The sequence below is a fragment of the Mustelus asterias genome, chromosome 23 (genome assembly GCF_964213995.1).
Source record: "Mustelus asterias chromosome 23, sMusAst1.hap1.1, whole genome shotgun sequence".
Taxonomy (NCBI): Eukaryota; Metazoa; Chordata; class Chondrichthyes; order Carcharhiniformes; family Triakidae; genus Mustelus; species Mustelus asterias.
The window spans coordinates 49839785-49867265 of record NC_135823.1 but is presented as its reverse complement, the minus strand read 5'-3'; the positions used below and the strand labels follow the sequence as shown (position 1 = coordinate 49867265).

Sequence of the window (27481 nt, the reverse complement as noted above, 5' to 3'; positions counted from 1 at the left end):
TGTATTTCTAATCAAAAAGGGATAAAGGGATATGGGGAACAGGTGGGGAGGGAACAGGTGGGAGAGATCAGCCATGATCTGATTGAATAGGGGAGCAGACTCGAAGGGCTGAATTGCCTCCTTCTGCTCCTAATTCCTATGTTCTTCCCACTGTGTTGTGTGAAATTTAAATGAATGTGAGGGACACTAAAGCAACACAAGGTGGTTGAAGAAAACACAGGCATAAACTTTTTTTTATTCTAAATTCACATTGATCATCTTAATCTTTCATAAAATGTACAAAAGAATTGCAAATCATTTATTAAGATATTAAAGAACACACATCTAGAAAATCAAAGTGTAAATTATTCACATAACTCACAGAAATTACATTGAGTATGAAATAAGCCATTTTAAAATGTAACATGAAATCATACACGGAAGTGACTGGAAATTTGTCGGGCAAATCCAACAGATATCCTTGGCACCATCTGTGAAGTTAGTCCTAAACTCCATTAGATGTGAACCTCCTTTACGAATGAATTATATTTGATGCGCAGTGACTGTTGTTAAATAGCCAACAACCTTTCCTGCAGCAAGATCCCACCACGATAGGTAGCCAGCTAGTTAGTGTTGGTTGAGGGAAGAATGTTGGCCAGGACATTGAGAACATTTCCCCCACACTTGTTTGAGTAGTGCCCGGGGTTCTTGCAATGTCCACCTGAATATCACATCATCGATAGTGCAAGGCTCCCTCTGTACTGCACCGAAGTGTCAGAACAGAGGATATATCTGGATTTGAGTGAGAATGAAACACACATTGACTTGAAGGGGGTTATTGTGCAGAATCATCGAAAAGATACCTGCCACACAGGGCTTATATGATTAAATTATAAAGGGCAGTTGGATAGACTTGGTTTGTATTTATTTGAGTTTAGATGGTTGGGGGTTAATGTAATTGAGCTATTTAATATCATGTGAGAAAGAGATTCGATAGGTTAGGAAATTAGATAAAGCAATACTTCCTCTAATAATGGAACTCAGAAGACACTGATGCCCATTCATTCTGTTTGGTCCTCACTGACTAGTGCTGTGCTCTAAGTTCCAGTGCTCGTCTGATCTGGTTTAACTTGTTTTTCCAAAAGTAAGTGTCTGTTGAAAATGAGAAGAGCAGTGAATTACACCAGTTACTGCTGTTACACTCTGCACATTATTCAGAATAAGTCCATCAATAGCATCATCACTCCATTAATCAGGCCTATCTTAGTTTCATAACATTCAGCCCATTAGAGCAAGGGGAATGAACACAACTAAGATAAACAGAAAAGAAGATCATTGGAGCACCAACCTGAAGGATTTAGCTTGTGTTAGGAATCGTCGAGCTTTAGTGATTTCCCCAGAAAGCCTCTTTAAATCGTTGCCCTCGAATGCTGGAAGATTAGGATTCTGAAACCAGAAAACGTAGCACTTTACAAAAAACCCACTCGTCATTTCCAATGGTGATGCACACCTGAAGTCAGAACAGGTTATTTTAGAATGATGTGGTTCTCACACCAAATAATCAACATTTTCTAATTCTGCAAGGGTTTCTAAACCATTTCTAAATTACTGCCACAGTGAATGTTTGTGAATAAGAAAATTACAGCACAGGAACAGGCCCTTCGGCCCTCCAAGCCTGCACCGACCATGCTGCCCGATTTAACTAAAACCCTCTACCCTTCCGGGGACCATATCCCTCTAATCCCATCCTATTCATGTATTTGTCAAGACGCCCCTTAAAAGTCACTACCGTATCTGCTTCCACCACCTCCCCCGGCAACGAGTTCCAGGCACCCACTACTCTCTGTGTAAAAAATCTGCCTCGTACATCTCCTTTAAACCTTGCCCCTCACACCTTAAACCTATACCCCCTAGTAATTGACTCTTCCACCCTGGGAAAAAGCTTCTGACTATCCACTCTGTCCATGCCTCTCATAATCTTGTAGACTTCTATCAGGTCGCCCCTCAATCTCCGTCGTTCCAGTGAGAACAAACCAAGTTTCTCCAACCTCTCCTCATAGCTAATGTCCTCCATACCAGGCAACATCCTGGTAAATCTTTTCCGTACCCTCTCCAAAGCCTCCGCATCCTTCTGGCGACCAGAATTGAACACTATATTCCAAGGTCGCAGACAAGTCTCAGCCAGAATAGAGGTGTTTTTTTAACTTGTTCATGGGATATGGGTCTCGCTGGCTGGGCCAGCATTGATTGTCCATCTATTTGAGAGTTAACCACATTGCTGTGGCTCTGGAGTCACATATAGTTCAGACCAGGTAAGGATGGCAGATTTCCTTCCCTAAAGGACATTAGTGAACCAGATGGGTTTTTACAATCGATAATGGTTTCATGGTCATCAGTAGACTTTTAATTCCAGATTTTTATTGAATTCAGATTTCACCATCTGCCGTGGTGGGATTCGAACCTGGGTCCCCAGAGCATTACCCTGGGTCTCTGCATTACTAGTCCAGTGACAATATCACTATGCCACTGCCTCCCCAGGGGAATTGCCCAATTGCACCCGGAGGCCCCACTGCGGCTGTAAGTGGCTGGGGTTGATTTTATACACTTTGGTTGCATTGGAGAAACAATCTTGCTTTTAATCAGGAACCTTTGCTGTAGCTTCAGTCAGGGGCTCGGACCGCTGTGGTTTGTAAAGACTCTTCACCGAGTGAGTAAACTCTGGGTGGAATTCTCCAGCCACGTTGTGGCAGGGGCGGGACTGGAAAATGCTACAGGTCATTCAAAATTCCATTGATTCAGGCAAAACCGGAAAAGTTTCACCAGCAGTTGGGGGCCATACAATTCCGCCCTCTGTTTTCGGAGTAAATAGTCTCTGTTTGTTATGAGTCCTGCACTGTCCCCAGCTCATTCGCTGACATATCGGTGCCAATATTCACTGCTCTAAAACAATCATTGATAAACGAGGAAATAAGGTTAGAGGCTATAATTGACAATAAATGATGTCAGCGACCTACATCTTCATCTGAGAATCCTCCCTCTCGCATTTTGTATGCTGCCAGCTGCCCATCAACGTCTCCATGGCAACGGTGAAAACGGCCTCCAGTTTGGGCTGCCAACTTTTTGAGGAACTCATTCGCGGTGCTGTCGGCAAGGGAAGCAGAAAATAACCGACAAAGGCACAAAAAGCTTCTTAAAATGAATACACAAGTAGGAATAAGTGGGGAGCTATTGGAAGGCAGTTTTCCTCATCCATCTCCCCACTGATCTGCAGACAAAAATCATCTGGTCGTCATGGATTTATCCAGCTTCCTTCTCAGTGAACCTTTGCTCTTTGCCTCAACCACTCCCTGCAATAATGCGTTCAACATTCTCACCACTCTCTGGGCAAAGAAGTTTCTTCTGGATTCCCGATTGGATTTATTAATAACTATGTTGTATTCATCTCAATATCTATTTTAGAAATTACTTTACTGCCATCATTTCAACCCACATAATACCAGCTCCTAAATCCAGCACTTTAGTGAAGAATGACACTTTATGCATTCCATTCATAGAATCATAGAATCCCGACAGAAGGAGGTCATTCGGCCCATCGAGCCTGCACCGACAACAATCCCACCCATACCCTATCCCCGTAACTCCACATATTTACCCTGCTAATCCCCCTGACACTAAGGGGCAATTTAGCATGGCCAATCCGCCTAACCAGCACGACTTTCGGACTGTGGGAGGAAACCCACGCAGACACAGAGAGAACGTGCAGACTCTGCACAGACACCCAAGGCTGGAATTGAACCCGAGTTCCTGGCGCTGTGAGGCAGCAGTGAATCATAGAATCATAGAAACCCTACAGTGCAGAAAGAGGCCATCTGGCCCATCGAGTCTGCACCGACCACAATCCCACCCAGGCCCTACCCCCATATCCCATCACATTTACCCGCTAATCCCTCTAACCTATGCATCTCAGGACACTAAGGGGCAATTTGAGCATGGCCAATCAACCTAACCCGCACATCTTTGGCCTATGAGAGGAAACTGGAGCACCCGGAGGAAACTCACGCAGACACGGGGAGAATGTGCAAACTCCACACAGACAGTGACCCAAGCCGGGAATCGAACCCAGGTCGCCGGAGCTGTGAAGCAGCAGTGCTAACCACTACGCCACCCTTATTTATTGATTTGAGTTCACATTTGTACTTCATAATTAACATTTCCAAACAGGTTTTGGAAATTCAGAAGGTCCAGTCACATTGTGGATCTTATTGTGCAGAAATCCAAGATGTTGTTTCAATCCAAATGTCAATTTTATTGGTGTGGAATAAATGCCTGTTTTCTTTACAATGCTGCTGTTTAATACTTGAGGTTTCTTGAGGATGAAGAGCCTATTAAATTAAATTAAAAATTAAACCTTGTGGAGATTTAAGATAAATAACCCTCCAAATGAAAATGTAAAATCACATTGCACCCTTCACTTCAGCAGTTAGGTAGCTCCAGTGGCACATGTGGGATTTGGGAGGGGGATCGGGCAGGCGGGGGATCGGGCAGGAAGGGGATCGGGCAGGAGGGGGATCGGGCAGGAGGGGGATCGGGCAGGAGGGGGATCGGGCAGGAAGGGGATCGGGCAGGAGGGGGATCGGGCAGGAGGGGGATCGGGCAGGAGGGCAGGAGGGGGATCGGGCAGGAGGGGGATCGGGCAGGAGGGGGATCGGGCAGGCGGGGGATCGGGCAGGCGGGGGATCGGGCAGGCGGGGGATCGGAGGGGCAGAGTGGGGCACCAGACAGGTGAAGATGGAGAGCGGAAAATCAGATAGGTGGAGGACATGTCGACAGGTGGGGGATCTACAAACAGCTCAAAGCATGTGGGGAACAAGAAAAAACTCTTCCACCTAAAGCAGAAGCAAAGATAAGCGCGGGAATTGGGGAGATGGATTCATTCAAAATCAAAATTGGAACTTTTTCCTCATTTATCTTTAACTTTAAATTTCCCCCCACTTCCGGTTTCAACAGTAACTTTCCAAATTGGATCCATACGGGTAAAGGAACAGATACAGGCTCTGGGGAAAGAGCTGGGTGAGTGGGACCAATTGGATAGCTCCTTAAAGGTACAGGCACGATGGGCCGAATAGCCTCCACCTGTGTTGTGTTATTCTACGATTAAATCCACCCCATTTTTACAGCACTTTGTGAGTCTTCTCATATCAATACATTAAACGCTCAGGCAGCACTTACCCACCCTGAGCAGAAATCGCAGTGAAACCTCAGGGAAAGCCACGGTGGTCCCAGCAAGCTCTGTGCCTCACCTGTCTGTGCAGTTGAAGGAAATGGTGTGAATTTTGACGCCTCGTCCCTGGTTCATTCGTTGAGTTTCCTTCAAGATCAAACTGCAGCTGGTGTCAGGCTTTCCGTCAGTCAGTAGGTATATTCCCTGCACATCCACAAACTGAAAGGCCCTCTGTTCACAGAATAATAAACTGTATTGAGGAATCTACGTGACAATGAAATACCTGCTCAAAACTAATGATAGAAACAGAATTTGGTCTCAGAGGCAAGGAAAGGGAGCCAGACTGAGGAGGCTATTGAAACATCAGGCTTCCAATACAAGGTCATGAAGGCTGACAATAGTTAGCTTCTGAAATCATTATGCTTTTGAGTTGCAGACTCAGCTATTCTAATGTAAAAATACTGCGGAGGCTGGAAATTTGAAATGAGCACAGAAAATGCTGGAAACACTCAGCAGGTCTGGCAGCGTCTGTGGAGAGAGAAACAGAGTTAACGTTTTGAGTCTGGACGTAACTCTATTTTCTCTCTCTCCACGGATGCTGCCAGACCTGCTGATCTTTTCCAGCATTTCCTGTTTTTATTCCAATGCTCTCCTGATTGGCCTCCCACCCTCTATAAACTCAAGCTTATCCTGCTGTCTGTATCCTAACTCACACCCAATTCCTTCTCCCCCATCACCCCTGTACTTACTGACCTCTTCCACTGACTCCCAGCTCTGTCAGTGACTCGATTTTAAAATTCTCATCCCTGCACGGCGTGGCCCCTCCTGTATCTCCTCCGCCACTCAAACCCTGTCGGTGCATCCACATCCGCGCTCCCACAATTCCGGCATCATGAACATCCCTGATTATTGGTGGCCGTGGTTCCAGCTGCCCCAGGCCCTAAGTTCTGGAATTCCCTCCCTGAAACCTCTCCACCTCTCTCCCCTTCGATTCGGTGCACCTTAAAACCGACCTCTGACCAAACTTTAGGTCACTTGTCCTAATGACGCCTTTATGCGCCTCATTACCAATGTTTGTTTGCTCACTCCTGTGAAGCCCCTTGGGATGTTTAACTATTTTAAAGGTGCTATGTAAATACAAGTGGCTGCTTTTGTTGCATTCTGGTTCAGCAAGAAGAAATTCAAACAACAAAGGGAATGGCAGCTCCTGGGTCAACTAGAGTCAATCAGGGTCAGCCTGGTTCAAGCTGGGTTCAACCAGGCTCCAGCATCAATCAATATTGCTAATTCAATATTGCCAGCTAGGTTATACAGCAGAAAGCGTGATGACACTGTGCCTTTAAGAAGTGTATATTTATCATGTAATAGGGATGTTTAAAATTCAACTGTTTTACATGGTGCCGATTTGTCTGCACCAGGCAGCTCACATGCTGAGAATGCATGCTCATTATTGATTTTAGCCAGGGATGTGTTTGTTTTAATTTGAGTTAATGCATTTTTGTTTACTTGGATTTTCCCCTGGGGTTTCAGAGTAGGATTTGGATTAGCTTGATTGACAGAGACAGTCATGTGTTAATGGGCGGGGCTAAGCTTGTAGGAGAGACTGTGTTTTTGAAATCAAGAGCAGTTACTGTTGGGTTCTGAAAGAAGCAAGACGTGTCTCTGTTTCTCTCTCTCGCTGGAGGCTGCTATTTAGGCTGTCAGAAGACATGTAGCTCTCTGTCTATCTCTCCAGAGCTGTTCAAAAGGCTCTTGGACTGTTAACAAGTATAAACACATAGGCCTGGGGTTATTTACTGGTTTTGAAGAGAAGTTTAAGTCTGTAAGAGAAATATTGCTTGAATTGGAACTAATGGGGATAGATTAGCAGTTAAGAACTGTGTCTTGTCACGTTTGGGTACTGTTCAATTGGTAAATTGAACGGTAATTGAACAGCTAATTCATTTGTTATAGTTAAACTGTATTGTTTAATAATGTTCGTATTGATAAAAGCTTCCTAGTGTGTCAATAGAATCACACCTGCAGAGAAACACCTTACCCTCAGTCGGGCTTCATAACATACTCTGGGGTTTCTGCTTTGGTCCCTAACAGAAGACATTGGGATTTGGATAGTAGAGTCTTTGGGCCTGATTTTACCATTTTGATTCTAAGTGCTGGGCGGACTTGAATCTGGGAGCGTTTCAGATCCGACTTTTAGACCCATTCTCAGGTGCCCACATATGGACTCTGCCGAAAAAAAATCAGTGATTCCGAATCGTGCTACAGAAGCCTGTGGGCGGGGTGTATCGCGCCCGGAACACTGCAGCTCTGACCAGAGCCTTCAACTGCACATGCACAGTAAAAAAATAGAATAACGCTCCCCTGCCACATCGCTCCCCGGCTGGATAATGCCTCCCCCCTGGCCCCCACAGACATTGCCCCACCCCCACAACATTACTGTCTCCCTTATCCCCCCACCCCCCCGCTACCCACATTGATCGCAGCCCCCTTCCCTCCCACCAATCGCATGTAGAGTGACAGTGGACCCCCATGCCCCCCCCGCTACCCAGACCGATCGCGGCCCCCTTTCCCCCCCCGCCAATTGCACGCAGAGTGGACCCCCATCCCCTTTGCCTCCGCCCCCCCCCCCCCACCAGAGAGCGACCTGACCTGCCTCCTTCCCTCCCCCACCAGAGAGCCATCTGACCCCCCCCCCATCTCCCCCAGTGATCTGAGTCAGAGAGCCATCGGAAGCTCGAAACTTACCTCCTCAGAAGCTGGAGCGCCCGAATTGGACCCTGGCGGACCATGTCTGTTTCACGCCGAATCTGGACAGGCGAATGCGGTGGTAAAGGGGGAAGTGCTGCTAAAGTTGGGCATCCAGCCCATTAATTCAATTTAAATGCATTCAAATGCATTTAAATTGCCGTTGTGCCCGTTTCGGGCGCAGTCCCAATCGCCGCCATTTTCGGCCATTGGTAAATGGGGAACGGCCACGGAGGTGGTCGTGGATCGCACTCCTCACCTCACACCCAACTTTACCAAGTTTACGCGCCCGTAAACGGGTGCAACTTGATAGTAAAATCGGGCCCTTTATGTCAGTTTCACAACCTGACTCCATTCCCAACCCGACATGCTGGGTTAGACCTGTTGATAGGTCAGAATATCAAAGGTCCTTGGAATCATTGACTCCATATTGGGATCAATGTTCTACAATGCCACCAACACAGGTGTAAATATATCACAAATGTTCCAGTTACAAAGATTTAAGAATATGAAAATGGTGGGTGGGAAAAGGCTATTGGTCCATCAATCCTGGCAGAGCGTCATGCATCAATACTCTATCACCCCTACCTCCCAGCCCAACTGACCACCTGGCCCTGTCCAGGTCATTATATAAGGCAAAATAGAAGGAAAAACAGACATTGCCCCAACATGGGAAAATATTATCCAGAAAACCCCATTGTGGCTCCATATGATGCAATCTCGGCCTTAATCAGGAGTCAGGACAGATCCATCTTGAAGGTGGCAAAGTATCAGCACCCAGATCACCAACTGGCAATACAGTTCAGAGACTCTCTCCTCAGGGAACTGAGGAACCACCCAACACCCAATTCCTTCCTATCCTGATGTTCCCCCCCAGTCCTCCCCAATCCATTAAACTGGAATAATCTATCAAAACACTATCCAGCTGTTTCATTATTTGACAGCTCTCTATTAGGTCACCCTGAGTATAGACCGCTCGAAAGCAAATAGATTCAGGAATTATTTACGCCCAAGTTCTGCATTTCACAAACGACATCAGCAGTCTCAAAAAAGTCCAAGATTTTGCGACAGAAGCTTGAAAAGGGATCAAAGTAAAAGTAAAGCTGACCTGTAAGGCCTCCAGGGTGCAAGTGTTTCCGTGGGCAACGGCTCCTGAGGCCCACTGAACAGCATCGTGACACGTCTCATCTGTAGCCTCCACCAGGCAATCCCGCCAGGAGTCAACACGCTCGGCAAAACACAGCAAGTTAAAGCTGGAATAAAAGTACAATTCTGCTGAAAGATCAGTGAGCTAAAGCAACAACTCTGTTCCTCTCTCCACTGATGCTGCCAGCACCAGTAGTTCCAGCATTTTCTGTGCTTATCCCAGTCTTGAGCTGTTTTGTGCTGGGTTATGTAATTGATGCCAGGATAACAGTGGCACGGTGGCACAGTGGTTAGCACTGCTGCCTCACAGTGCCAAGGACCTGGGTTCAATTCCCGGCTTGGGTCACTGTCTGTTTGCACGTTCTCCCCGGGTGCTCCGGTTTCCTCCCACAGTCCAAAAGAGGTGCTGGTTAGGTGCTCTGGCCATGCTAAATTCTCCCTCAGTGTACCCGAACAGGTGCCGGAGTGTGGTGGCTCAGGGATTTTCACAGTAACTTCATTGCAGTGATACTATAAGCCTATTTGTGACAATAATAAAATAAACTTAAAATTAAAAGTTGAAAAGGCTGTTTAAAAGAAAGCATGTGGGGATCCTTGGCTTTATAAATAGAAGCACTGAGTATAAAAGCAAGAAGGTTATACCTAAACCAAGGAGGTGGATGGGGGCAAGGCAGTGGACGTGGTATATATGGATTTTAGTAAGGCGTTTGATAAGGTTCACCATGGTAGGCTTCTGCAGAAAATGCAGATGTATGGGATTGGGGGTGATCTAGGAAATTGGATCAGGAATTGGCTAGCGGATAGGAAACAGAGGGTGGTGGTTGATAGTAAATATTCATCATGGAGTGCGGTTACAAGTGGTGTACCTCAGGGATCTGTTTTGGGGCCACTGCTGTTTGTAATATTTATTAATGATCTGGATGAGGGTATAGTTGGGTGGATTAGCAAATTTGCTGATGACACCAAAGTCGGTGGTGTGGTAGACAGTGAGGAAGGGTGTCGTAGTTTGCAGGAAGACTTAGACAGGTTGCAAAGTTGGGCCGAGAGGTGGCGGATGGAGTTTAATGCGGAGAAGTGTGAGGTAATTCACTTTGGTAGGAATAACAGATGTGTTGAGTATAGGGCTAACGGGAGGACTTTGAATAGTGTGGAGGAGCAGAGGGATCTAGGTGTATGTGTGCATAGATCCCTGAAAGTTGGGAATCAAGTAGATAAGGTTGTTAAGAAGGCATATGGTGTCTTGGCGTTTATTGGTAGGGGGATTGAATTTAGGAGTCGTAGCGTTATGTTGCAACTGTACACAACTCTGGTGCGGCCGCACTTGGAGTACTGTGTGCAGTTCTGGTCCCCACATTACAGGAAGGATGTGGAGGCTTTGGAGAGGGTGCAGAGGAGGTTTACCAGGATGTTGCCTGGTATGGAGGGGAGATCCTATGAGGAGAGGCTGAGGGATTTGGGATTGTTTTCGCTGGAAAGGCGGCGGCTAAGAGGGGATCTTATTGAAACATATAAGATGATTAGAGGTTTAGATAGGGTGGATAGTGATAGCCTTTTTCCTCTGATGGAGAAATCCAGCACGAGGGGGCATGGCTTTAAATTGAGGGGGGGTAGTTATAGAACCGATGTCAGGGGTAGGTTCTTTACCCAGAGGGTGGTGAGGGATTGGAATGCCCTGCCAGCATCAGTAGTAAATGCGCCTAGTTTGGGGGCGTTTAAGAGATCCGTAGATAGGTTCATGGACGAAAAGAAATTGGTTTAGGTTGGAGGGTCACAGTTTTTTTTTTTTTAACTGGTCGGTGCAACATCGTGGGCCGAAGGGCCTGTTCTGCGCTGTAATGTTCTATGTTCTATGTTCTATTAAACCTTTCTAAATCTTCAGCATGTGTTCAGTTGTGAGCCCCACATCTTTGGAAAGATGTCAAGGCCTTGAAGGGTGTGCAGAGGAGATTTGTTCAAACAGTACCAGGGATAAGGAATCTCAGTTATATGCAGAGAGTTGTCCTCATTGGAACAGAAAAGGTTAAGGGGTGATTTAATGGAGGTGTTCCAAATTCTGAAGGATTTTGCTGGAATACATTGAAATTGCTTTTAATGGTAGATGGGTCGATAAACACAGGACACATAGAATCCCTACAGTGCAGAAGAGGCCATTTGGCCCACTGAGTCTGCACTGACTCTCTGAGAGAGTATCTTACTCAGGCCCGCTCCCCTGTCCTATCTCTGTAACCTCACACATTTACCATGGCTAATCCTATCTAACCTACACATTTTGGGACACTAAGGAGCAAGTTAGCATGGTCAACCCATCTAACCCGCACATCTTTGGACTTTGGGAGGGAACTGGAGCGCCCCGCAGACACGGAGAGAACGTGCAAACTTCATACAGTCACCCAAGGCCAGAATTGAACCCAGATCCCCAGGGTTGTGAGGCAGCAGTGTTAACTACTGTGCCACCGCGTCGTCCCTGTATATAACTGACAAAAGAACGAGAGGCAATGAGGAGAATAATGTTTACATAGTGAGCTATTGTCATCTGCAATGCGCTGCCTGAAAGGGCAGTGGTAGCAAATTCAAATTTCTTTGATTTGATTTTGATTTGTTATTGTCACATGTATTAGTATACGGTGAAAAGTATTGTTTCCTTCGCACTACACAGACAAAACATACCATACATAGAGAAGGAAAGGAGAGAGTGCAGAATGTAGTTTACAGTCATAGCTAGGGTGTAGAGAAAGATCAACTTAATGTCAGGTAGGTCCATTCAAAAGTCTGATTCAAAAGGGATTTGGAGAAATACTTGAAAGGGGAAAATTTGCAGGGCCATGGAACAAGGGTAAGGGGAGTGGGACAACGTAGACGGGTCCATCAAAGAGCTGGCACAGGCACAATGGGCCAAATGGCCTCCTGCTGTGTCATATGATTGTACAAATACCCAAACTAATGCTTCCAATTGTCATGGGTAAGTGTATCAAAGCAGGGTTGAAGACTCATTCCCCAAATTTTCGTGTCCTTCTTTTTGTTGCCCTGTGTGAAGTCACCAGACCGAAGACCTGACTTTTAAAAATAACTTATTCCTCTCCCAACCCCAATATCCTTTCTGCGGGAGAAATGGCCAAAAATGCAATCTCAAAGCAAGTGAATTTATAGGGGGGTTAAAAAGGAGCAGAACGGAATTGCTGCTGAATCATTGATAGAAACCACATCTCTCATCCATATTATTCTTCACCAAGGAGAGGGATCAGGAAGATGTCCCACACAGGGCTGCAAGAATGCTTCTGGCTGATAGGGATGCCACTGCGATTGCTTTTCCTCTCCACATTACCTGTGGCTATTCTTCCTCAGTTGCTCCCAGATCAAGGAAGTGAGTTCCTTTCTCAGTGCTGGCAGGTAGGGGTCTGTGGATCCCGAGGTGTCCAGCAGAATACAGACCCTCTTCTCCAAGATTGTCCCAAATAAGCGTCTGCTTCCTACACAGAGATATTTAAGACTAAAACATCAGCAGCACTGACAATCGCACAGCAGCTCACGAACCGTCGGATTGTGATTTTAAACAGGGACAAGAGTCTCTCTCTCTCTGCTCCAAAGCACAGTCACTGTATCACAATAAATAGAGAAATGCTTTCAGTTGCTGCCCATTCTGATCATAATGCATCATTCACTGACCTACATTAGCCTCCAATTTAATATACTCATCACTGTGTTTAAAGCACTTCCCATCTCCTGACATCTCTAACCTCCTTCGGCCCTACAACCCTCCTGAGAATCACAGAATCCCTACGGTGCAGAAGAGACCACTTGGCCCATCGGGTCTGGACCAACTCTGACAGAGTATCTTATCCACACCCACCCCTCCACCCCACACATTTCCCATGGCTAATCCCTCTAACCTACACAGCTTGGGACACGAAGGGGCAATTTAGAATGGCCAATCCAGATAACCTGCACATCTTTGGAGAGTGGGAGGAAACCAGAGCACCCAGAGGAAACCCACGCAGACACGGGGAGAACTCCTCACAGACAGTGACCCAAGGCTGGAATTGAACCCGGGTCCCTGGCGCTGTGAGGCAGCAGTGCAAACCACTGTGCCACCCCGTACAATGTTTGCCCAACTTAGGCATCTGGCACATCCCCTCCCCTCTTTGCCCACCACTGCTGAACGATTCTTCTGTTGCCTTGGCCATAAGCTCTGAAATTCTTTCCCTAAGCCTCGCCGGCACCCTCCTCTCCGTCAAACCTCCAAGCCAGGGGCTTCACTCGCCTTAATATCACTGCATCAAATGATGTCTGATTAACTCTCTGTGAAGCAGCTCGAGATGCTTTTCTTTGTTGAAGGTGCTATGTGAATGTAGGTTGTTGTCACTTTCAGGTGGCCTAGCCCTTACAGCCTGTGTGGGCACAGAATCTAACATAAGCTCCCCACCTGATAGCAGCCACTGCAATCGCTGCAGATATCGACACAAGACCCGCTCCATTTGTTCAATGTATTCATCCAGCTCATGGAGATGTAACTGTAGATGCTTCACCGCACCCTGGGAATGGAAAGCACGATGCCAGTGACTAACCAGCTTTCTCCACCACTGCCCAGTCAAACATCAAATCGAATCAACCTCACTGCCCCAATCACACCAAAACAACTGCAAGTTTCTCATGCTTCCAGTTCCTCCTCTACTGGGGCTGTCCTCGTGTGAAGTCAGCCTGTAAACAGCAATGAGAGAAACCTGCTGCCTGAGGGATATCAGAGAATCCCTACAGTGCAGAAGGAGGCCATTCGGCCCTTCGAGTCGGCACCAACCACAATCCCACCCAGTCCCTAACCCCATAACCCCACATATTTACCCTGCTAAATATAGGATATAGGATGGCCCAAGGCCCTGGGAGAAACACTTGCTCTTCTCCACAGAGATAGTGATGGTTATGGAGCTATGGTGAATAGATGGAGCTAAGGTAAGATTAGGTCAGTCAGATAGTGGAACAGGCTCAAGGGGCTGAATGGCCTCCTTCCGTTCCTATATTCCTAACTACTTATAATGCAACTCTTCCATTATAGCAAATCCAAGTCAGTTTAAAAAGTATTTTGTTATACCTATAATACAATAATAGAGACATATCACACACACAAACACGCACACACACCCCCACACACACATGCACACACGCATACTGTATATTACTAAACAATACCTCCCAAATCCACAATCACTACCATCTAGAAGGACAGGGGCAGCAGATATCTGGGAACACCACCACCTGGAAGTTCTCCTCCATGTCACTCACCATCCTGATTTGGAAATATAATCACCATTCCTTCACAGTTGCTAGGTCAAAATCCTGGAACTCCCTCCCTAACAGCACTGTGGGTGCACCTCATGGACTGCAGTGGTTCAAGAAGGCAGCTCACCATCACCTTCCCAATGGCAACTAGGGATGGGCAATGAATGCTGACCTAGCCAGCAACACACACATCGACTTTCTGACAGAGCATCCCACCCAGGTCCTATCCCTGTAGCCTCTCATATTTTCCCTGCTAATCCCCCTACTTTAGACATCTTGGGCTAAGGGGCAATTTGGTATGACCATTCCACCTAACCTGTGCATCCTTGGACGGTGGGAGGAAACCGGAGCACCTGGAGGAAACCCACGCAGACACAGGGAGAAAGGGCAAATTCCACACAGTCACCCAAAGCCAGAATTGAACCCGGGTCCCTGGCGCTGTGATGTAGCAGTGCCATCATACTGCCCACTTCCTCCAGTGTAACGTCAGGACACTTCCCCCAGTGTAACGCCAGGACACTTCCCCCAGTGTAACGCCAGGACACTTCCCCCAGTGTAACGCCAGGACACTTCCCCCAGTGTAACGCCAGGACACTTCCCCCAGTGTAACGCCAGGACACTTCCCCCAGTGTAACGCCAGGACACTTCCCCCAGTGTAACGCCAGGACACTTCCCCCAGTGTAACGCCAGGACACTTCCCCCAGTGTAACGCCAGGACACTTCCCCCAGTGTAACGCCAGGACACTTCCCCCAGTGTAACGCCAGGACACTTCCCCCAGTGTAACGCCAGGACACTTCCCCCAGTGTAACGCCAGGACACTTCCCCCAGTGTAACGCCAGGACACGTCCCCCAGTGTAACGCCAGGACACGTCCCCCAGTGTAACGCCAGGACACTTCCCCCAGTGTAACGCCAGGACACTTCCCCCAGTGTAACGCCAGGACACTTCCTCCAGTGTAAAGCCAGGACACTTTCCCTTCCCTCCCTTGGTCAAGGCATCGACCACCCTCCAGTCCCTAGTCCAATTGCTCCAATGACTGTGAGTGCTGATGAGCCATTCTACCATTGATGTGGCACCTTTCACATCCTCAGAATGTCCCAAAGTGCTTTATAGCCAAAGGAAGTGTAGTCACTGTTACAATGAAGGAAATGTGGCAGCAATCGATACACAGCAAGCTCTCACAGACAGCTATGTAATAATGGCAAGATTATCTGTCTTAAGTTTTGTTTGAGGGATAAATATTGGCTCCAGGACACTGCAAGAAATCCTACTCTTTGAATAGTGCTGTGGGAAGGTTTTGATTTCAGAGGCTAACCCCACCTCAATATTGGACTGGGAATGTCAGCCAGGATTACGTGCCCAAGTCTTGAGTGGGTTTTGAACCCATGGCTTCCTGACTCAGGGGTAAATGTACCACCCAATGTGTCATGGCTGACACCTATATATAACGACAAGATGTTGCTCAGTAATGTTTCTCTTAGATTATAGATGCTCCCACTGAACTGCACATGACAACAGGAAGTAAGATGTCCATGATCAGCAAAATCTACTGAGGGGAGCAATGAGGGACTCTGAGTTTCAGCTGGAACTTACATTGATCTCCACTTTGGGGAAGGTGGCACAAAACTTCGCAGAGACTCTTTTTCGTAGGGTCCTCACCAGTTGCTTCTTATGTACACAGTCCTGGCCAGAGATGAGTTTGTGCAGATCCAACCTCAGCTTCTTAATGCCGAACTTCTGCAACCACTTTACAGAAATAGAGCAAGCGTTCTATCAGTAGGGCATAACAGAGAGGACTAATGATTCAGTCCCCCCCCCTTGATTCAGTCCCGTCCCGTCCCCCCCCCCCCCCCCCGGCCCTACCCATGTGGGTCAATGTATCACAGGAAGGAACCAGGCAGAAAAAGCACTGGGCTGTCAGACAAAATGTAACCAGATACCACAAGGAAACAGTTTGTGTACAAAGGTGGTTGGCCGTTAATCAACAAATGGCTTTCTCTCACACATTTCTAACTTCTAACATGGACAATGGTAATCCTTCCAATCAGCAGCCCAATTCTGGAGAGACTGTTAAGTGGCTTTTTGAACATAAGGAGGAGCTGGATCCTGTCCCCATCCAATCTCCATCCATGGGGATGTCTGGGCAGGAGGTCACTGGACAGATCTCGGGGTCAGGAAAACCTCTTTTCAAACGATTAACTTCAGTCTGCCAGGTTAAACCTCAAAATCCGACATCCTAACCGGACAGGCACGCGGAGCTTTCCTCTGGCTGCTGCATGGGAGGTGACTTTGGAGAAACTCAGTCCTCTTTGTTCTGGGCACAGATCCTGTCTGCAGCTCTGTAACTAAAACAGGTCATCTTCCTCAGAAAGGACATCAAGACCAACCCTCACCTTGCTACAGTGTTAGAGGTGTCGAGATCACTGTTCAGATGGTGCGTGTGTGTGCGCATGTGTGTGTGCGTATGTACATGTGTGTACATGCGTGAGCATGAGTGTGTGCGTGAGTGTATGCATGTGTGTGTATATGTGCATGTGTGTGTATATGTGCATGTGTGTGTTTTTGTTTCAAAATAAATAAAAAGTCAATTCTGAATCGCCGATGAATTACTATAAGAATTTGCTTATCACCCTTTGTGAATGACAGCATGAGAATCTGAGTCCAGGTTAAATCTGAAATTTAAAAGCTGGTCTCAACAGATTGTTAAAAAAAATCCAACTGGTTCAGGAGTGTTCTTTGTGGAAGGAAACCTGTCATTTGTACCTGGTCCTGTCCTGAATGTCACACCAACTCTGAAACTGCACTTTGAAGTGATCTAGCACTCCACTCAGAGAGAGCAGTGAGAAGGCGGCCCACCTCCATCTTCTCAAGGTGACCAGGGGACAGCAGTAAACACCAGCCTTGCCAGAGACACTCAGATCCCCAGAATTCATTCAGATTAGAATAAACTGCGCAAAGCTGAAAACGCGGACAGCAAAATCCCAGCCCAATGGGACAGGCACACCGTACCAGTGAGGTCGAACAAATCTCCTCTTCTTTAGGCAGGTATACAAAGGGAACGATCTTCCTCATACTCTTCATCCTGGGATATTTCTGATAGACAGCACCTTCCCAAAAGAGACACAAACAACTCTCAGTACTCACAGAGTCCAAACTGAAGCCAGACCTATCATCAGCATTGATCAGTCACACATCTGTACAGCCTTCGAGAGTCACATTGACAGGACGCTGAAAGGAGAATAGCGCAGGGCTATGGGGAAAGAGGATAGGGTGGGAGAACTAATTGACAACTCAGGTACGATGCACTGAATGATCTCTTTCTATGCAGTGTCACTCTATGATTATTCATCAAAGAACAAAGAAAATTACAGCACAGGAACAGGCCCTTCGGCCCTCCAAGCCTGCACCGACCATGCTGCCCGACTGAACTAAAACCCCCTACCCTTCCAGGGACCGTATCCCTCTATTCCCATCCTATTCATGTATTTGTCCAGACGCCCCTTAAAACTCACTATCGTATCTGCTTCCGCTACCTCCCCCGGCAACGAGTTCCAGGAACCCACCACCCTCTGTGTAAAAAACTTGCCTCGTACATCTCCTTTAAACCTTGCCCCTCGCACCTTAAACCTGTGCCCCCTAGTAATTGACTCATCGATTCTCAAGTTTTTTTTACACGGAGGATGGAGGGTGCCTGGAACTCGCTGCTGGGGGAGGTAGTGGACGCAGATACGATAGTAAGTTTTAAGGGGCGTCTTAACAAATACATGAATAGGATGGGAATGGAGGGATATGGTCCCCGGAAAGATAGGGGGTTTTAGTTCAGTCTGGCAGCATGGTCGGCGCAGGCTTGGAGGGCCGAAGGGCCTGTTCCTGTGCTGTAATTTTCTTTGTTCTTGTTACCCAGACTATTTCAGGCGATAGGCAACATCTCACACTGTGTTTGCACCCCCGGGAGACAAGTGCTCAACTCGACACTGGCACCACATTGGGAAGCTGCGAGTTGAGACCTTCAGATTCAGAGGCTTGCATGGCAGCACTGAGGCACGGTTATTGTAGAGCTGTAGTCAGAGCTGTTCTGCATCACACACACAGGCTGCACTCACCAACTTTATTCCCATCCTCTGTGTAAAACATCGACTTTGAAAGCCTCGCCAGCTTATTCTGCTTGGTGTGATTTTCCACAGAGGACTGAATCCACTTCTTCTCGGAGTGAGCTGCAAGAAACCATCCTGCAAATATTAATTTGTGTTTTTCCCAGCCAAAGAATGTCAGTTTCTCAGGGTGACAAAGATTATTCCCAAATTTAAAACAACAAATTGTTCAGGCAAAAATAAGAATGAAGCCAGCATCAATGTCAGATTGGTCAGGAGCGAGAGGCAAGAGAGCGTCAACCAAGTGACAGCACTGTGGAGGAACAGGAACATTATGTTCAAGGAGCAGGAGAGGGTATGGGGGTCAGAGGACAGGGGTCAAGGAGCGGGCGAGGGAGTCAGGGAGTGGTGTCGAGAAGCAGCAGAGGGTATAGGGGTCAGAGGGCAGGGGTCAAGGAACAGGTGAGGGAGCCAGGCAGCGATGTCGACAAGCAGGAGAGGGTACAGGGGTCAGAGGGCAGGGGTCAAGGAGTAGGCAAGGGAGTCAGGCAGCGATGTCGTGAAGCAGGAGAGGGTACAGGGGTCAGAGGGCAGGGGTCAAGGAGCAGGCGAGGGAGTCAGGCACCGATGTCACGAAGCAGGAGAGGGTACAGGGGTCAGAGGGCAGGGGTCAAGGAGCAGGCGAGGGAGTCAGGCACCGATGTCACGAAGCAGGAGAGGGTACAGGGGTCAGAGGGCAGGGGTCAAGGAGCGGACAAGAGAGTCACGGAGCAGTGTCGTGAAGCAGGAGAGGGTACGGGGGTCAGAGGCAGGGGTCAAGCAGCAGGCAAGGGAGTCAGGGAACAGTGTCGAGGAGCAGGAGAGGGTATAAAGGTCAGCGAGCAGGGGTCAGGGAGTGGAAGAGACAGTCAGAGAATGGGGGTGTCAGAGAGCAGATGTTGAAGAGCAGGAGACAGCGACAGGGTGTTTGGAGTTGGGGAGCAGGAGCAGGGGTCGGGGCGAGAGTAACTCCGGGGGTAATTTTACCCTAACCCAGAGGATTGAGTGGGAATTGGGCCCCTTTCACATTCATCAGCTTCAATGGACGGAGTGACCTTCTTTATTCAAAATGACCACGAGGTGACCCTTACCACATGGAGGGTCTGGCCTGTGTGGAAGAAAAGAATCACCAATATCGCTCCTCTCCCCCTCAGCCCCAGGACTTTGAATCATTACACATCGGACAGGTTGTCCATTCTGGACTTGGACACGCACCTGGAGGGAGGACAGCTTTCCCACTGCTTGGACGCCAGGTCAGGGCTCGGACTGCGGAGCTGCTTTCTTCACCGCTTCCCTCTCTGGCTTGCTAATGGAATGACAGAAATCACCAGTTAAATCTCAGCTTCTTCCACAGTTTGAATTTATGGTGAGCTCTGTGCAGCCACTGAGCAGATTGCTGAAGCTGATTCACCAGCGCGGAGGGATTATTAGCCCCTGTCAGAGGGACGGATCGAGTTGTGGGAATTTGGTGACTGCTCCAGCTCCTCTCTCAATGTTATAGAAAGTTGGGATTTAGGGGGCGGGAGGAGGCCATTCGGCCCTGCTCTACCATTCTATAAGATCACAGCCAATCTGATTGTGGTCTCAATTCCACTTTCCTGATCGACCCTCATAACCCTCCACCCTCTTGTCTGTTAAAAATCTGCCTAACTCAACCTTGAATTCATTCACTAACTCTCAGCCTCCACAGCTTTCTGCTGAAGAGAATTCCACTAACGACCCCTAGAGAGAAAGAAATTCTCCTCATTACTGTCTTAAAAATAAGAACCTTTATTCTTAAAACAGTGCCTCCTAGTTCTAGTCTCTTCCACAAGAGGAAACATCCTCCCTGTGTGAACCCTGTCAACTCCCCTCAGATCTTATATTGATTCAATAATATCATCTCTCTTTCTTCCAAACTCCAATGGGTGATCGGCCCAACCTGTTCAACTTTTCTTCATAAAATAAGCCCTTCATCCCAGGAATGAGTCGAGTAAACCTCCTCTGAACTGTTTCCAACACAATCATATCCTTTTTCAAATAAGACGACCAAAGCTGTACACAGTATTCCAGATGTGGTCTCATTGAGGCCCTGCACAGCTGCAGTAACAATTCTCTACTTTTATATTCCATTCCTCTTACAATAAACACCAGCCTTCTTAATCACTTGCTGTAGCTGCATACCGACTTTATGTGATCGTGTACTGGGACACCCAGGTCCCTCTGTACCACTGAGTTCTGCAATCTTCCTCCATTTAGATAGTATACTGTTTTTCCATTCTTCCTGCCAAAGTTCATATTTTTCCACATTATACTCCATAGAACCATTGAAAAGTTAGAACACGGAAGGAGGCCATTCGGCTCATCTTGTCCATGCCAGCCCGAGGACACCCAGGTATCCTTTCTAATTCCACCTTCCTGCACCCGGCCCATAGCCCTGTAGCTTACGGCACTTAAGATGCAGACTCTTTCTGCCAAATTTTTCACCCACTCACTTAACCTATTTATATCCCCGTGTAGACTTTACCTCCTCTTGACAAATTTCCTACGCTTCTTGGTGTCCTTGGCAAATTCAGCTCTTGTACATTCACTCCCTTCATCCAAGTCATGATGTAGATTGTAAATAGTTGAGGCCCCATCACTGATCGCTGTGGCACTCCACTAGTTACAACTCGCTAACCCAAAACAAGACTCACTTAGCTCTACTCTTTGCTTCCTAATAGCCAATTAATCCTTCAGCTTTGCTAATACATTACTCACCACACCATGTGCTCTTATCAACTGTAGTAACCGCTGATGTGTTATTTACTCTCTGATAGACTGACTGCTTCAGCAACCCCTCCAAACCAGTTCACTCCATATTACCTGAATGTGTTTTCTTGAATCAACAGACACAAAATGCAGAAAAAAATCAGCATAACCTTATTTTGAATGAGATGTTGTACACAGTTTAAATACAAAGTAAACTCACTCTACGTTGTCCCATCCAACACTCTCAGGACAAGTACAGCACGGGGTTAGATACAGAGTAAAGCTCCCCCTGCACTGACCCCATCAAACGCTCCCATGGCAGATGCAGCACTGGGTCAGATACAGAGTAAAACTCCCTCTACACTTTCCCATCAAACACTCCCAGGACAGGTGCAGCACCGGGTTAGATACACAGTAAAGCTCCCTCTACACTGTGCCCCATCAAACACTCCAGGGCAGGTACAGCACGGGGTTAGATACACAGTAAAGCTCCCTCTACACTGTCCCCCATCAAATACTCCAGGGCAGGTACTGCACGGGGTTAGATACACAGTAAAGCTCCCTCTACACTGTCCCCCATCAAATACTCCAGGGCAGGTACAGCACGGGGTTAGATACACAGTAAAGCTCCCTCTACACTGTGCCCATCAAACACTCCAGGACAGGTGGGCGGGGTTAGATACAGAGTAAAGCTCCCTCCACATTGTCCTATCAAACACTCCCAGGACAGGGACCACCTCTTTCTCTGCCAGGTGATTGGTTAGGAGGTGATCCAATGGTGGGGATAGCCTCAGTCTGATTGGATAGAATGGTGTAAGCGGGCAGAGTGGCCTCTCCCCGGCTCTTTGTGAAACTGGGAGAATGTCCTATTGGAATGGTCTTACCATCCTGGCCAGGGTCAGTGCCGTGGGCTTTGGAAGCAGCAGTTTCTGAGGGTAGCGATTCTCCTGTTTCACCAACATCTTCAACTTGTCCTCGGAGTCTGGTGGTGCCGGCGACTGCTTCCCTGAGCGATTCCTTAATGACTCGACCAGCAAGGCACACTGTACAAGGAGGGAAATCACCCTTCAAATTCATTATAGCCATGTCGTCCGATAGATATCGCAGTGTACAACAACAACTTGCATTTACATAGAGCCTTTAACGCGATCGAACATTCAAGGTGCCTCTTGGGAGGGTGATTAAACAAAATTTGACTCTAAGTCACAAGGAGACATTAGCAGCGGAGGGAGACAGGGCTGGATGTGGCGTGGAGAGGTTTAGGAGGGAGCTCCAAAGTTTAGGGTCCAGTCAGCTCAAACATGGCCACCAATCGTGAAGCAACGCAAATTCGAGATGTGGAAAAGCTCTGAACTAGAGGAGTGCAGGAATTTGGGAAGATTGTAGGGCTGGAATGCAGAGTTAAGGATGTGTTTGTGGCATCACCTTTCAGTGGAGAACCTTTAATGCACAATACAGGTAAATGTATCTCAAGCATAGATATTAATTGAACAAACGTCAGGGGGAATAAGGCAATGGCAGTTATTTGAATGATTCAGGTTATTACACACACCTTCTGGGAATAGTTGGCAGCTTTCTCCATTTCAGTCAATAGAAGTCGAATGTCGTCACTCTCTATAATACCTAAAAGAAACCCAGAGGTTCAGAGAATATATCACCAATTAATCTCGTTTCCCCTCCTCTCCTCAAGAGGCTAGCTCTAGCTGAGTTACTATTCTACTGGCACACCCCCTTACTCTGCCCAACGTGGAGAATAGATTTTCAGTGCCAGTCTAAACACTGACTCCCAGATGACTATTCAACTATCACCAGAATCACCATAACAAAATCTGGGCCCATCCTCAGCCAATGACTGTACATGTGCACATTCCTAGCAGGGCCATAAGACCAGGAATCAGTGATGTACCCAGTGATGTACCCAGTGATGTACCCGGTGATGTACCTGGTGATGTACCCGGTGATGTACCCGGTGATGTACCCGGCGATGTACCCGGCGATGTACCCAGCGATGTACCCAGCGATGTACCCGGTGATGTACCCGGTGATGTACTCGGTGACGTACCCGGTGACGTACCCAGCGATGTACCCAGCGATGTACCCAGTGATGTACCCGGTGATGTACCCGGTGATGTACCCGGTGATGTACCCGGTGACGTACCCAGTGACGTACCCAGTGATGTACCCAGTGATGTACCCAGTGATGTACCCAGTGATGTACCCAGTGATGTACCCAGTGAAGTACCCCAGTGATGTATCTAGTGATGTACCCAGTGATGTACCCAGTGATGTACTCAATGATGTACTCAATGATGTACCCAGTGACGTACCTGGTGATGTACCCGGTGATGTACCCAGTGACGTACCTGGTGATGTACCCAGTGACGTACCCAGTGATGTACCCGGTGATGTACCCGGTGATGTACCCAGTGATGTACTCAATGATGTACTCAATGATGTACTCAATGATGTACTCAATGATGTACCCCGTGACGTACCTGGTGATGTACCCAGTGACGTACCTGGTGATGTACCCAGTGACGTACCTGGTGATGTACCCAGTGACGTACCCGGTGATGTACCCAGTGACGTACCCGGTGATGTACCCGGTGATGTACCCGGTGATATACCCAGTGATGTATCCAGTGATGTACCCAGTGATGTATCCAGTGATGTACCCAGTGATGTATCCAGTGATGTACCCCAGTGATGTTTCCAGAACACTAGGCTGGCTGGAAAAACCTTTAAATTTTTCTTGCAAAAATATTTGAAAACGTCCATCACAGTAAGTGCGATGATATTCAGGTTTCCCACACAGACCATGTTGCACTCTGGGGTACGTGAAGGTCTGGCCATCTGACGACAGCACGGTCCGAGGATGCTTTCTCCGGTGGGGAAGCACAGTCAAATACTTTCCTGCCACGGTCTGCTGGGTACAGTGTTGTAATGCTACGTTACCGGTCTAATCCAGAGAACAAGTTCAAATCCCACTGTAACAGTCTGGCAATTTGAATTTAGTAGGGAATGCAAAACTAGGATCAGCAAACGTGAGTGAATTGTCCTCAAGTTGCCATTGGTTCACTTGTGTGCTTCAGGGAACAAAACCTTCCCCCTTACCCAGAGTCGCCTACATGTGGCACCAGGGCACACTTAACCATCGATCATAACTACCCTTTGGAGTGGCTGAGTGAGGCCATGGTTGTGGTGATAAACACTGGCCTTGCTCCTATCCCGACAATCAATTCAAAAGGGTCAGTGTTGAGAATCCCTTGTTCAACACGTCTCTCTGTCTCGGCGAAACCCGGGGATTGGAGATCAGAAGGTGAGGTTTAAACTAGAGGAAAATATAAAGATGTTTCTCGCTCACCTGTTTCCTGAAACCAGTGGAACCTCCCCCGGCCTGACTGAGCCAATTCGCGCAGTGCGCCCGCTGTCTCTCGCGGAGAGGCGTAACGCGCAGGCACCGGCCCGCTCAGCTCAGCACTGCCAATGCTGAACAGGCAGACGTGGAGTTGCAGGTCGCGACCTCCGCAGATTTCGGCCACGTAGGAACAGACCGTGTCCTGCAGCAAGACCGAGAGAAACACCTGCTTCAGCGCGAGGAACTCAGAACCCGGGCGGCAGCAAACACATCACCGGGACTCACTGTGCAGAGCGCGGTGACACCACAGGCTGCGGTGATGGGGCGGGGGTGGGGGGTGCATGGTTACAGCTTACATCCCCCAGCTAAACCAATCCAGACAAGACCACGGCACACAACCAGCTTCAAAAGTTAATCTCCTCAATGTGAAGCATTTTGTGAAGTCTTCGGAGCAAAGCATAAAACATAGAAAAGACTAGGAGGAGGCCATTCAGCCCTTCAAGCCTCTTCCAGCATTCAGTATGATCTTGGCTGATCCTCGATCTCAATGCCATGTTCCCACTTTCTCCCCACAGCTCTCAATGTCATTAAAATCCAAAAAATTATCAAACCTCTTATTAATATATTCAATGACTTGACCTCCACAGCCTTCTGTGGTGGAGAATTCTACACGCCCATTAGATTCCCCAACCAGGGGAAGCATCCTCTGTGCAGCCCTGTTAGAAATGTTCTGTGCCAGTCTCTCAGGCACGCGCCTCACCGCAACCCTCCCTCCACTCGGACACTTTTTTGGAAAGTGAGGGGTTCAGTTCCGCACCGGAGCAGGGGTGGAGGAGGGGGGGTGGGGGTGGGGGGGGGGGGGGGGGTACACATGCCGGTGAGTCTGGGTTCAGAGCGCTCATGCGCTGTTCCGCAGAAATAGTGTCAAACTCGGTGCTGCTTCCTACCATGCGCTGGTCAGGAACTCCACTGGTGAGGAGGTAGAGGCCACAGCAATCCCACTGTTCACTCAGATCATTCTCAATCGCCGCTTTCAGCGCGCCCAGGAAATTCCGACTGCCTCCGCACTGCAGAGTCAGAGCCCATCTAAGAGTAACACAGAGAGAGAGGTCATCACATTCAACAGATACCCACCGCGTTTGGAAGCTCACCCCAGCCCAAGGTTCAGAGCAGCCCCAGTGAGAGAGATGAGACTTGTATTTATAAAGTTCCTTTCCCAAACACGGACATCACAAAATGCTTCACAGCCACTGTTATAATGTAGGAACCGGGGCACCCGACAACAAAATCCCACAGACAGCAACAGGATCATTCGTCTTTTGTGATGTTGGCCGAGGGATGAATATTGGGCAGGACTCCGGGGATAACTCCCCTGCTCTTTTTCTGGATAGTGGAAACGGGATCTTTTTACATCCTCCTGACAGGCCAGATAGGGCCTCGGAATAGTGCCTAATCCGAAAGACAGCACCTCTGACACTGTAGCACCTGACACTGTAGCACCTCTGACACTGTAGCACCTCTGACACTGTAGCACCTCTGACACTGTAGCACCTCTGACACTGTAGCACCTCTGACACTGTAGCACCTCTGACACTGTAGCACCTCTGACACTGTAGCACCTCTGACACTGTAGCACCTCTGACACTGTAGCACCTCTGACACTGTAGCACCTCTGACACTGTAGCACCTCTGACACTGTAGCACCTCTGACACTGTAGCACCTCTGACACTGTAGCACCTCTGACACTGTAGCACCTCTGACACGTAGCACCTCTGACACTGTAGCACCTGACACTGTAGCACCTGACACTGTAGCACCTCTGACACTGTAGCACCCTGCACTACGCTGGGCTGGCAGCCTTGAGATTTGTGCTCAGGTTCTGAAATGGAATTTGAGGCCGGAACCACATAAAGGAGAGGCAAGGGTGTGACCAACTGAGCGACAGCCCAGGGAGCTGCACAAAGAGGGAAAGGTTAGGGGGATGAGTGACTTTTGCAGAGGATCTTACAGGAGGAGGAAAGTGTGAGGCCAAGGCTGCTGAAGGCACGGCTCGAATGGTGGGTAGAAGGGGGAGGCGGATCTGAGAGATTGAGTTAGTAAATGAAACAGCAGCTGCTCACCTCCAGGCAGCCTGCAGCCTCTCTGGTGTCACTAACACCATGTGGGGCTGGTACTGGTTAACTTCAGAACCAAACCTAGAAACAGGAGAACACAGAGAGACAGTTTCAACAACAAATTTCCCAAAGAACCAGGAGAAACTGCCACCAAATCAGCACTCAGCCAATCACAGAGCAACAAAACACGTGGAGTTCATATAAAACTGAGAAAAGGGGGATCTGGGAGAGAGGGGAGAGGGAGGAGGGGGAAGGGGGAAGGGGGGAAGGGGAGGGGGGAAGGGGGAGGGGGGAAGGGGGAGGGGGGGAGGGGGGAAGGGAGGGGGAGGGGGAGGGGAGAAGGGGGAAGGGGGAGGGGGAGGGGGAGGGGGAGGGGGAGGGGGGAAGGGGAGGGGGAGGGGGGAGGGGGGAGGGGGAGGGGGAGGGGGAGGGGGGAGGGGGAGGGGGAGGGGGAGGGGGGAGGGGGAGGGGGGAGGGGGAGGGGGGAGGGGGAGGGGGAGGGGGGAGGGGGAGGGGGAGGGGGGAGGGGGGAGGGGGGGAGGGGGAGGGGGAGGGGGAGGGGGGAGGGGGAGGGGGGAGGGGGAGGGGGGAGGGGGAGGGGGGAGGGGAGGGGGAGGGGAGGGGGAGGGGGAGGGGGGAGGGGGAGGGGGAGGGGGGAGGGGGGAGGGGGGAGGGGGGAGGGGGAGGGGGGAGGGGAAGGGGAGGGGGGAAGGGGGGGAGGGGGAGGGGGGAGGGGGGAGGGGGGGAGGGGAAGGGGGAGGGGGGAAGGGGGAGGGGGGAAGGGGG

The 27481-nt window shown here is 48.7% G+C and overlaps 1 protein-coding gene across 1 annotated transcript in view; it reads right to left on the bottom strand.

The window, feature by feature from the left end:
- Positions 1 to 207: 207 nt before the first annotated feature.
- Positions 208 to 27481, bottom strand: part of vwa3a (von Willebrand factor A domain containing 3A) — a 52379-nt gene continuing 25105 nt past the window's right edge. The window contains exons 17-32 of the mRNA XM_078239829.1: positions 26702 to 26776; positions 25528 to 25666; positions 24587 to 24782; positions 22775 to 22845; positions 22107 to 22265; positions 19708 to 19798; positions 18466 to 18576; positions 17372 to 17469; positions 15956 to 16108; positions 13512 to 13620; positions 12414 to 12558; positions 9054 to 9198; positions 5280 to 5431; positions 2994 to 3120; positions 1328 to 1425; positions 208 to 1131 (exon numbers count right to left, since the gene is read on the bottom strand). Coding sequence (XP_078095955.1) covers positions 1077 to 1131; positions 1328 to 1425; positions 2994 to 3120; positions 5280 to 5431; positions 9054 to 9198; positions 12414 to 12558; positions 13512 to 13620; positions 15956 to 16108; positions 17372 to 17469; positions 18466 to 18576; positions 19708 to 19798; positions 22107 to 22265; positions 22775 to 22845; positions 24587 to 24782; positions 25528 to 25666; positions 26702 to 26776 — 1924 coding nt within the window. The 3' untranslated portion in view covers positions 208 to 1076. The remainder of the gene's footprint in view (positions 1132 to 1327; positions 1426 to 2993; positions 3121 to 5279; positions 5432 to 9053; positions 9199 to 12413; positions 12559 to 13511; positions 13621 to 15955; positions 16109 to 17371; positions 17470 to 18465; positions 18577 to 19707; positions 19799 to 22106; positions 22266 to 22774; positions 22846 to 24586; positions 24783 to 25527; positions 25667 to 26701; positions 26777 to 27481) is intronic.